Source organism: Branchiostoma floridae, chromosome 2 (assembly GCF_000003815.2).
Source record: "Branchiostoma floridae strain S238N-H82 chromosome 2, Bfl_VNyyK, whole genome shotgun sequence".
Lineage (NCBI taxonomy): Eukaryota > Metazoa > Chordata > Leptocardii > Amphioxiformes > Branchiostomatidae > Branchiostoma > Branchiostoma floridae.
This window is the reverse complement of record NC_049980.1, coordinates 31,861,360-31,873,167: the sequence shown is the minus strand read 5'-3', so window position 1 is coordinate 31,873,167 and position 11,808 is coordinate 31,861,360. Positions and strand designations below refer to the sequence as shown.

Here is an 11,808-nt window from a genome sequence, read left to right as displayed (position 1 = left end):
AGACCCCAGCCCCGATCTCAAAAATTATCTATTCTGGGTGGTATGCGATTTTTATGAGGATCGGGCGGGGGGTCTGGTATCCAGCCTAATTAAGATAATGTGCTTAACTCAGAATTACATTGTCCAAACTGGACGTTTTGCACCCTTACAGCGAATCACATAATAGTTACTTCATCCTTGTCCTACCATTAAGACATAGGGAGGGGGAGTCAGGATTTGCGCTCTTAGAAAGTATGACCCTTACTCGATATCAAAATTGCATACTAATACATTTGTCTGCCTGTTTGTTATGAGTTTAATTTTGTCCTTGTTCGATGGCGGCGCTAACACAAGTTTTACGCCAAAAAGCAGTTACTCAAGACAGCATTCAGTGACACTGAGGAAATGTGAAGAGCAGGTTTTATACCCTACCTATGAATTGATATGCAAAGGGTGTGAAGGGAAAATTTAATAGATGAAAAGAAAACAAAAGTAAGACAAGATTGATGCATTGAAATGAGTCAATTAGCTCCTTTTGTTTGAGAACAGGAGCTGATGTATTTTATGAATAGACATGTATGAATGAACAATGTACATATATGTTAAATACATTTGAAATTGCTTTGTTACTAGAGAAAATACTAAAACACATGATATCAGCCACACCTGATTGTATTAAGGTATCAGAGATCGTAGGCTAGGCGCCTGTATTTAGAAGTAAGAATTCTAAGATATTTCTGTTTTGGACTTTGTAGTTGACCGTAGGAAAGTTGCTGTATTTTTGTTATGTCAATAAACCCTCTACAGCTTCATAGCTTTCTGACTGTGTGACGTTAACAACAATGTTCGTACGACTCACCAGAGTCAAAAGTCAGTTCTGGTCGCATATCTCAGAGTCAGTCAGGTAGTGTTGAACTGTCAAAAATAATGAGGAAGAATATTCATCATCATCATCATCTTTCTTCCTCTTGAGAGGTGAGGCACACAAAGTTCGCCCTCCAAAACTGTTTGTCCTTCATCGCTGAGAGAAGACCTTTCCCTTCGAGTCCTGTTTCATGAACCTGTGCAGGCGTGGCGAGCCGCACTTACATCATAGGAGCCTAAAGTCAAGCATGACGAAGCTTGGCCCCAGGAAGAATATTAGACAGTGATTAAATATGACATTCGTAAAGCATGAAACTGTAAACATCATAGGATACAACGTAGGTTAGCTAGACGGTGGTACTAGTCGGTTGAAAATAATGAGAAAGAGTATTAGTCAGAAATTAGATGCGACACTACTCGTAAAATATAAAATCGTAAAAATCTTAGGCCAGGCTAGCCGGTAATATCAGTAACGCAGGTTAGCTATCATACAATGCAGCGGCAACATTAGTAGTCGGTAGAAACATGAATTTTCTAGCCAATGTTTTGGAATAAAGCTGATCATGTAGATATAGACATACTATGGAAAAAATGCCGCTCAAGTTGCATTTCAATTTTCTCATCAAATGCGTTGGAATGTTTATTTGACGTAATGTGTATTTTGAGGTGAACGCCCCCACCTTACACATAATAAACATGCACGCCACACGCCAAAGAAGACCAACATACCTGGTCCAGTATTAAGGTGGGACAGATCAGCAATGGTTCATCGAATAAATATCACCTTCATGCTACACTTGACAATTCTGGGTAGCTGTCGACTTGATACATTGCCTGGAAAACTGCTGTTTCGTGAACAACTTAATTCGACACCCACGAAAACGCTCGACTCACTTACTTCCGGGTTCGGACACCGCATCAAGTCGCTGAATACCATTTTACATATGATTAACTCTTTTACTAGATACTAGATTAAAAAAAATGTTTTGTTTCGTTCTATTAAATATTTGTCAAGTTAGTCGGTACCACTGTCATGACTGTGGTACTATCGCGCATAACAATGTTACAGTAACTGTGTGTTTAAGTTTTACATTTTGTTGCGGTCAAATATTTGTTGTCAAAGAGGTCACTGCACTTAGCATTGCACTGAGTTGTGCAAGACTGTTGTCATTGCGCTCAGCTCTGCAACGTGGATCCATGTAATACTGTTGGTCCTGAACACGTAAGAAAGAACAGATCACTGTGGTGTTAACGCAACGCTACATGCTGCATACTAGAGGGTGCAGGTGGACTGAGTATTTTGAAATAGATACAGTGTACCTGCCAACGCGGGGTTGGACAATTTTCAACGGTGAAGTCTTTCATAGCATTACTGGTCTCTCCTAAGCTTACCAACGATGCTGCCAGCCTTGGTAGACATCGGCGCCAACCTGACGAACCGGTGCTTCCAGCGGGACCTGCCTGCCGTTCTACAGAGGGCGAGGGACGTGAGCGTTCAGAAGATAATGGTCACCGGAACGTCACTGCGGGCCAGCCGTGATGCACTCAAGCTCGCACGAGCGCACCCTGGCGCTTTGTACAGTACTGCAGGTGACACTCGACTTCACAATATTTATTAACGTTACCTGCATGAATATGAAAATTTAGAAAAAATTATGCCTGACATCTGGGTGAAATTCTGGAGTCAAACAATTGTACTGGCTTGGTTCAGACTGTACTACTACTGTCTGTGAATAGATGATGATGATTATCCATACTCTCCAAGCAGAGGTTGAGTCGCGTAGATATAGTAGTAATCGTAAGAGGAGCGGCTGTGTAATTTTTCCGACTACTGTACTACTATATCTACGCGACTCAACCTCTGCTTGGAGAGTAGATTATCCTGTCCAGGTATCCACCCCCATGATGCTAAGTTCTGGACCGATGACAGCCTGCAGGACTTAGAGGCGCTGTTGGCCCGTCCTGAGTGTGTGGCAGTGGGAGAGTGATGTTGATGATGTTGTTGATGATGTTGATGATGATGATGATTATTATCCTGCTCAGGTATCCACCCCCATAATGCTTAGTCCTGGACCGATGACAGTCTGCAGGAGTAGGAGACGCTCAGGTGGCCCATCCTGAGTGTGTGGCTGTGTGGGACTGATGTTGATGATGATGATGATGTTGATGATGATGTTGATAATGATGATTGTCCTGCCCAGGTATCCACCCCCATGATGCTAAGACATGGACAGATGAGAGCCTACAGGAGTTAGAGAAGCTGGTGGCCCATCCTGAGTGTGTGGCTGTGTGCGGGTGATGATGATGATGATGTTGATGTTGATGATGATAATAATGATGATGATGATTATCCTGCTTAGGTATCCACCCCCATGATGCTAAGATGTGGACAGACGACAGCCTACAGGAGTTAGAGAAGCTGGCGGCCAGTCCTGAGTGCGTGGCTGTGGGAGAGTGTGGACTGGACTTTAACAGGAACTTCTCACCTCAGGAACAGCAGAAACTAGTCTTGGAGAGACAGGTATCTCAACAATTACTTATATGCTTGACATATGTGGATACAGTCAAACCTGGTCAGGCAACCACCTACAGTCACATTGTGAAAGGATGGTCCAACCCGGGCAAACACTTACTCACTTGACTATTGTACTGATACAATCTTTGAAACTTGCTTCCTGACAGGTGGAACTAGCCTGCAGACTGCAGAAGCCCCTGTTCCTCCATGAGCGAGAGGCTCACCAGGCGCTGGTGGAGATCCTGAGGTCCCCCGTCGGGGCCAAACTGGTCACCGTGGTCATTCACTGCTTTACTGGCACTGCAGAGGAGGCTCGGGTCTACCTGGACATGGGCTTCTACATCGGACTCACTGGTGTGTTTGTTTGCTTGTTTGTTTGCCTGGATGTAAAACGTCTTTAGGCATGCGGGTAAAAAAAACAGTTTTGTACAGTCGTCCACTGCTTCCCTGGTACTGCAGAGGAGGCTCGGGTGTACCTGGACATGGGCTTCTACATAGGACTCACTGGTACACACCATAAAACCCTGGAAGCCAGAGTACCCTGTGTGACTTCTGGAGTCTCTTACTTGGGCCTCATTTAGCTCTTTTGTAAAGTTTCAGCTAAGTAAATGCTAATGTTGAGCTTTGCACTTAATGACACATTGGCTGGCCATGGTTTGGCCTTTGATACAATGTATACTTACGACCTACATCATTGGTTAAATCTAGGTTTCCTAATGTCTTCCTTTTTCCTGTAGGATTCCTGTGCAAAGACAAGAGGCCGAACGGCGTCCAGTGGATGTTAGAGCAGCGGCTCATCCCTCTGGACAGACTGATGGTGGAGTCAGATGCTCCGTACATGTACCCTAACATCAAGAAACTACCCAAGGAGACACAGGAAGCCGTCGCGAACTTCTCTCTAAACATGGAGAACTTCCAGCACTGTGGTTACAAGAGGAACGAGCCGTGCTCCGTGGCAGTGACTGCGGCAGTTATAGCAGCATGTATGGGGGTGGGGCCAGATGTGGTGGCACAGGCAACTACAGAAAATGCAACCAAAGTCTTTAAGCTAGGTTAGCTTAATATATACTGTCAATGCTCTATGCTGAATTCAGGCATGCAGTGGCTAGGATTAATTTGTCAGACTGGCTTCACATTATGCTGTACATAAAATGCATCTATCAGATTTGAGCTAGGCTTATTGATGTGGGACCAGATGTGGTGGCACAAGTAACTACAGAAAAGCAACCAGGGACTTTAAGCTAGGTGTTATCATACTGTCGATGGTCTGTGCTAAATTCAGAAAGACAGCGGCTACTTTTTGCATCAAATTTGAGCAGACTGCCTTTATGTCGTGCTAAATTTAGGTGCCGATTGTGCTGTACATAGAATGCAATGATTACAATGTTATATACATTTTGTTATGTACGGACGAGAGGGTGGAGAAGAATTGCACACCCCTTCCTTCACCTTAAAAAGTCATGTGCAGGTCAGGCAAAGCGGTCGCCAAACCCACTTCAATAAGTGACTATTTGCCTACTCCATTGTCTTGCCAGACAGAAGGATGCCATATGTACATTTTGTACATCGACCTTAGTGTGATCTAAGAGTGCTTCATAAGGCTTTGCATGCAGTCAATATCACAGAAGATAGTGTAACTGGTCTATATGTATATCTGCTAACTTAGCGTGTATGGTAAAAAGCAGATAACAACTCCGGGTTTATATTGTTTAAGTCCGATTTATTGACCAGATAGAGCAACACATTTAGCATAAGTACAGCCAACAAAACTGGACAACTATTCTATGCAACAGATTTAGACTCCTGTTACCAGCCACTATACGCCCACAAATAATTACAATGTTACAAACGAAACAATGGTCTGTATATGTTGAGCAGTAGAGCTTACCTCTGATTACATAATACAGTCAAAACTGCCCCAAAAGACCACTTAGGGGACTCACTTGGGTAGGTTTGACATTTTATAATGTGCAAAAATATTACCAATGTTATTTCATTTAACATTTTTCTCACCTGGCATTTAGACATGTACAACTCACATCTGTTTCCAACTCCTGTACCTTGGTGCGAACATTTTTCACCCAACAATAAACTGTTAATCTAAACCATACACCAGCGTAGCATCATGTTATAACATTATCATCATAGAAATCATGGTTATATATATATTAGCATCATGGCTGAAAACAGCCACTTCGTAATTTCTTTGGGCACTGCATGGAAAATTTCCAAGGTTTAGCCAAGGGTGCATCAAAATCACACCACCTGATAAATAAACAACAATCACCATATTTGCATTAAACATTACACAATCTTACATTTCTGTACATTGAAGTATTAACAAGTTGCATTTCCAAAAAAAAAAAAAAACTTACATGAATGAAAAAAACCTTACATGAATGTGAAACTAAACTGCAAAGGCATTCTTTAATACTGATTTTATATAAAGCTGTGGGTATGGTTTACAAAATAGTTTGGGGCTCATATATTTATTTTGATTTGTGCAAAAACAGAACACTGTATTAGGCCGTGGGTAATAAATGTTTTTATCCTACATAACTATCCAAGACTTCTGTATACTTGGCTTCTCAACATTGTGTGGTCTTAGTCTTGAAAGAAAGACTTTGGGGCAATCAGTGGTTAAACAAATATCTGTAGAAGGTAAAACATATTCATGACTATTGCACAATCCTCCAAAAACTAAAAGGAAAATAACATTATGCAGACATCCATTGTCATTGGTTGCTTGTTCTCAGCTATATCACCATGGGGATAGAGGCAAGGAAAGAACAAAGATTCTCCATCCAAGAGCTTGAAATTGTCCATCCTCCCACGCAGGGACATCCAACGGTGACACCCCCCCACCCCCCCGTCTGGATGTACCCTGCTTTCTCTACCGTCACTTTTAGTGCCTGTGGACGTCCCCCCAAACCAGCTGTCAGCCAATCAGAGAATAGGCCTTTCATTTTCAAAAGAGATCTTGCATAAAGGGTAAGCTCATTAATATCTATAAGCAGGGCTGTCAGGAACTATATTAGGGTGACGGTTGAGAAAGCAGGGCACATCCAGTCAGGCATTTTCTCTGTTGGATGTCCCTGCGTAGGAGGATGGAAATTTTTCACTAATCTGCAACTGAAGACTGGCTTAGCATACAGCAGTGAGAAGTAAATATCTAATAATCATTTCCTATAATTGAATACCTGCCAGTGAACAGATAGTTGAAGCACTGTTGCTGATATTGTAGTGATCCTCTTTCTGTTGATGAGGTTTTGACTAGCTAGTAACATAAACATTTCCAAGCATATTCGTTTGAACAAATTAAACATTTCTTCAAAATAGATATAATAATCTTTCTCTGGCTTTAACTACTTAATTTGTGAACTGCAGTTTTCCATGATTTCACCAAAAGTAATCACATAACAAAGCATACCTTCGAAGCAACACTTATTAGACTAACACCTCTACCTACATGTACCACATCTTATAATATTTTTCTCTATACAGATAATAATATATTCCCTTCACTTTTTCTTCATTATATACAGAAACATACATTGAGGTCCTTCAACCTTGCAATAGATGAGATCAATATGATAAAAACAATTCCACTGAACAATTCCACTTGTGCCATGTATAGGACAATCCATAACCAGGACCTATATATATTATAAGAATGGAATGTTAAAAGAGCTAACTTCAAGACACTGTGACTTAGGCTATGATTATATGGATGACATCCTCTAGGAACCCCAAAACTGACTCGAGAGTGCAAATTTTAAAGTTTGGCCGCCAAAAAAGGAGCCTTTATTATGAAATTCAAGTGGTCGGATCTTAGGCTTAACAAATGAGTTAACACAATTGCGCAGATGTCATCCATATAATCAAATCAACATATCCTTACCAAACCTCACTCCATTACATAAAAGCACAAAGTCTCCTCATAATCATGTAATACTGTCATAAGTACAAAAAACAGATCTTGAGTACCCTGATATTCTATTTCTGTATAGCTGGTGCCCTTTGGCATAACACACCAGCTGTTATACAATGTGTAGTTGTCATATATTATTAAATGCCCCCCAGACTTCAAGTACACTTTTCAGATGTACAAAAACCTTGCAGTTTAAAGGCAGTAGAAGTGTTTCCGAAAGGTGACTGTCCTGTAGAGCATTTAGATTCCTCCTGGTTATGAATGATGTACAAATGTACGCACATAGCACTGTCCCTGACACTTCAGCCTGTTCACAATACAAAAATACGCCCAATCATCTAGAATAAGCTGTTTCAAAGATTGAACTGGGCATGCGCAAGGTCAAAGGTGAAGGCCCTTGACAAGTAAACAGTTGTTGTCAAGACAACGCTTGATACATGCATGCGTTTTGTTTATGTCTCAGGAGCCTTCGACTTTGGCATATTGCACACAATACATCACACTTTGAATGCACAGTCTAAACCATGAACCAGCTTATTAACATTAGCTGTATGACCCTCTTAACAGCTTGGACTGGCAAGCCAGTGACACAGTGGCTAGCAGGTAGCTTTGACAGGCATCAATCTCCTCATTAGTCTTCTATCTCTTCATTCGAAATCAACAACATGGCTACAAAACATGGTAGGCATGTAGTTTATCAAGTCACACAGCAAATTGTGACTTTCCAAATCCTTTGACACACACATGTACATCACCAACCTGAGGAGCCATAAAATATGATTGTGTTTCTTCAGGTATTCGATACAACAACTTGGAGGATGGTTAGAGGAAGACAAACCTGCTTGGAGATTTAGAGGAAGACACCCACAGTGAAAGAAAAAGAGAAGACATAGTCTTACAGTGAGACATCTTTCAGTGTCGATGAAGGTTAGACATCTAGATAATAAGATATGCCAAATGACAATTCCTCAGCAACTGGATATGATATAGGAAACGGTCAGAAGTTTCAGGTAGAATCCAATACCTTTTTCTCAGTGACACTGGGGTTATCTTGTTGGAGAGCAGGTTTTATACTATAACTATTGATTCGTCTTCACTTCCTTTGCAAATCTTTAACAAGATCTCCTCATTGACACTGACAAAAGGTGCTGGATGCTAACTGAAACGTCTGACCATTTTCAAAATCATATCCAGTTGCTCGTCATGAGTAAATGCTACTAATGGCACATCTCTCAGCGGTCCAGAAATGATCATACGCTCCTGACTGCATTATACTCTTCCACTTCTGAGTCAGTCAAAGGGTCCTCCTCGTGATCGCTGTCTTCTGTCTTCACTCTCTGGAAACCCTTCTTGTTAGAGAACATGCCGTTCTGGTGTTTCTGTAGATTGGAAAAATGGTAAATACAATTATGATATGTTGAGTAGTGCCTATCTTCACTGTATCAAACAAGAATGACACCAATAGTTGGGCTGACTCGAGATTTACTTCTGAACTGTTTAGCCAAGTGTGGTGGAGTGCTACAATCTTGCTGGTAGTGATTCAAGCTGCCCTAGCTTACAGTCTGTGTGTCTGATAATGAGTATTTGAGTGGCAGTTATCAATGCCATATAACTTCTATCTCGAGTATCTAGCAATTTACATACAATACACAAAAGAATATTCCACGCAAATATAAAAACAAAGTAAGTTGGCTGAATGTTGTAATTTCAGGCAAGTTTGAAAACTCAACACCCTTGTCAAATCAATAGTTGGGCAGGCAGGAAAACTAAACGAGACATGATGATATTCAAATTAGCCGTAAAGCAAAGTGTTTGCACAACAGATGGGTATGGTTTTGGTTTGATTCGGATCTCCATTAGTGACTGATATGTCGCTACTCTTCCTGGAGTCTGGGTGATCGGTGTAAATTACCTTATGGCTGATGCGACACAGAGGTTCACCAGGCCTCCATTCAAACCAAAACCAATCCAAACGAAACAAATGGGTTTAGAAGGTAGTCAGGATTCTTGACATTGTCAGGTAAGGGATGACAATATTTCTGTACCTCTTTGTATCCGTTCATCCACGACTTCAGCGTGCTCTTCTTCCTCTTGTCGAATCGGAGGCTCCCGCTGGCGCGACAGCGAACCACCGCTGCAATAATCACCACCACCACCAGGGGGACGACAAGAACCGTGGCGATGATCAGCGTCGTGCTCAGGTCTTCTCTCAAGTTTCCCCCTTCAAGAAATATTATCAATTATCACTATCATGCATAATTGTAAGAAACATTACTCTTGGTCCTAAGTCATAACATGTCACACAACAAGATGTAATGGTTAGCATTGAATCAAAGATCAGGGCATGTCAATTTGATTATAGGGCTGACATCCTCTGGGAATCCAAAAACTGATGCCAGGGTGCGAATAGAAAAAGGAAGTTTGACCAAAAAAAAAAGTTGCCTTCATTATGAAATCTAAGTGGTCAGGCAGGTTGAATAAGTCAATAAGTGACTGAACACAAAGAATAAAGTATACCGAACAATGGATTCTTCATTTTTGTTTTTTCACATCTTTGACCTTGGAATGTTCTTTGAAATTAGTATGCGTTTTCCAATATTCATTTTTGCAATCCATGGCATATATTTGCTTATTTTGAACCGTCTTTGTACGATTTAGAGTATGGTTAAAAACTTTTTATTTAATTTTGGGAAATGGCTGAAAATTGATGCTTGCGTGGAAGTCATCCATATAACGTTAACCAAATCAACATGGCCTCAAGTAAAATCATAAGGAAAATTACAAATCAATTAATGGCAGATTTTGGATGCTTCTGCCCTTTACCAACTCAGCCCATCATAGAGTAATCAGACCAACTTGACCCAAAACCCAAACCATCAGACCAAGCTGACCACTCAATGTTGGGCCAAGTTGACCAAGGTGTAGGGCTGAGTTAGTTGAGGGCATTATGTCATACCAGGGATGCAACAAAGATCGATACAGGTGATAACTTTCCATATCAAATGGGCTTTGAATTTGTATCAAACAGGCTTACATCAAATAATTTGAACGTACTCTGCCCACCGAGTGTTGCATGGTTGAAAAGTCAAAAAACCTGATTCAGAAGTTGGAATGTCTGCTGTTTCAATTGTTTGTTAGCAGTCAGCAAATTTTCGTGACTTCTGGCCCATTTTGCATCGAAACATTTGTTTTCTCAGGTTGGTATGACATAAATAAAATACAACACGGTGTATTCTGCATCGCCCTCTGTCCCAGCCCTGCCACGGGTCAGATCTAACTCCCGATCTGGCTGGTACCTCGGGTGATATAATAAAACTGTGTTGTATTCTATATGAATCATCCTTATCCCGCTTACGGCTGCATGCTGTAAAAGCCATCAATTGACTTATTCCTTGATTTCTTCCTCACCTTGTGGAAGTTTTAGGATTCTGTGTGATTGGAGAAGAGATTCGTACGGGTTTCTAGACAGGTGGTCAGTACCTAGACTCGGCGTCGCCTTGTCTGATGTATCAGCCTCAAGCTCCTGAACACTGCTTATGTCTCCTTTCTTCACCGAGAGTTGATCTAATGAATAGATAAAATTTATTGCACAACAATGTATAGGGTACAAAGTATGGCAAATAATAAAAACAATATGAGCAATTGCTGAAACAGTTCTTGTTTATATCCGGGGTATTTGACGGCTGGTGCCTAGCAGGACATCAGTATAGATTGGATTAAAAATTGATATGTAAATTTGCAGATCAAATTACTGGTTAATATGTAAACCAATATTTTGCCAAACACCTGCTTTTTGCACACACATCATTGCGATTGCTCCAATCCTATTCTAAGACACAAAAACTAAGTAAATGGGAGCGTCCTTCAAATTCAGATTTACATTTTATTTGCAAAGATATTACACGACAACTGCATAGGGTACAAAGTATGACAAACAACAAATTAATTCTCAGACACACAAACTAAGTGAATGATGGGTGCAGCCTTTGGAATTCGATTTCATTGTGAAGATAAGAATTCAATCCCTTACTAGTAAAGTTTATTCCTTACCCCCAAGGATAACTGTTTTCGTGTTCAATTTCAAGCATCCTTTGATCCAATTGGCATTAAAAATGCATTTTCTACACTCAAACTCAAGAACAGCTGGAAGCCACTGGGGTAAAAGTGACACTTGTATCACCCAGCCAAGGGTGTCCTTATGGGAGGTCCCGTATGGTTTTTGTTAGTCAAGCTACTGTAGTGTGCTTCTGTGTTGCTTGCCTCTGGGACTCTTTAACCCCGCTCTCTGCTATCTTACACTACAGCCAATACAAATTTCGTGCCAAAGGTAGGAAGAATTTTAATGGACTGTATCACATGGTGTGACAGTTGCTTCTTCTCTTGTGATCCTTAACAGAAGGGAAGCATGATTATTTTTAAGTGGCTAATATACAAGATTGCAGCTGCAGGTTGTTCAGACCTCTGCAGCAGCAGGACCAGGCTCAGTATCGCAAAGAACCCGACTTACGTTTTTCTTTTT

At 41.0% G+C, this 11,808-nt stretch overlaps 3 protein-coding genes across 6 annotated transcripts in view; 1 reads left to right on the top strand and 2 right to left on the bottom strand.

Moving 5' to 3' along the window:
* The window catches only part of LOC118407429, a 3,982-nt gene extending 1,635 nt beyond the window's left edge, over nucleotides 1-2,347 (bottom strand). The window contains exons 1-2 of the mRNA XM_035807906.1: nucleotides 2,236-2,347; nucleotides 839-894 (exon numbers count right to left, since the gene is read on the bottom strand). Coding sequence (XP_035663799.1) covers nucleotides 839-866 — 28 coding nt within the window. The 5' untranslated portion in view covers nucleotides 867-894; nucleotides 2,236-2,347. The remainder of the gene's footprint in view (nucleotides 1-838; nucleotides 895-2,235) is intronic.
* Nucleotides 2,213-5,732, top strand: LOC118407419 (3'-5' ssDNA/RNA exonuclease TatD-like). Its single transcript, XM_035807897.1, has 4 exons — nucleotides 2,213-2,433; nucleotides 3,204-3,364; nucleotides 3,526-3,712; nucleotides 4,096-5,732. Exons 1-4 carry the CDS (start codon nucleotides 2,241-2,243, stop codon nucleotides 4,413-4,415), a joined length of 861 nt encoding a protein of 286 aa, XP_035663790.1. The 5' UTR covers nucleotides 2,213-2,240; the 3' UTR covers nucleotides 4,416-5,732.
* A 1,151-nt stretch (nucleotides 5,733-6,883) lies between these two features.
* Nucleotides 6,884-11,808, bottom strand: part of LOC118407264 (peptidyl-glycine alpha-amidating monooxygenase B-like) — a 41,275-nt gene continuing 36,350 nt past the window's right edge. For 3 of the 4 annotated variants that reach the window (XM_035807723.1, XM_035807729.1, XM_035807737.1), the window contains 3 exons: nucleotides 10,698-10,853; nucleotides 9,335-9,510; nucleotides 6,884-8,668 (listed from right to left, as the gene is read on the bottom strand). In XM_035807723.1, coding sequence (XP_035663616.1) covers nucleotides 8,540-8,668; nucleotides 9,335-9,510; nucleotides 10,698-10,853 — 461 coding nt within the window. In that variant the 3' untranslated portion in view covers nucleotides 6,884-8,539. The remainder of the gene's footprint in view (nucleotides 8,669-9,334; nucleotides 9,511-10,697; nucleotides 10,854-11,808) is intronic. The other variant, XM_035807743.1, reaches the window with a different exon arrangement.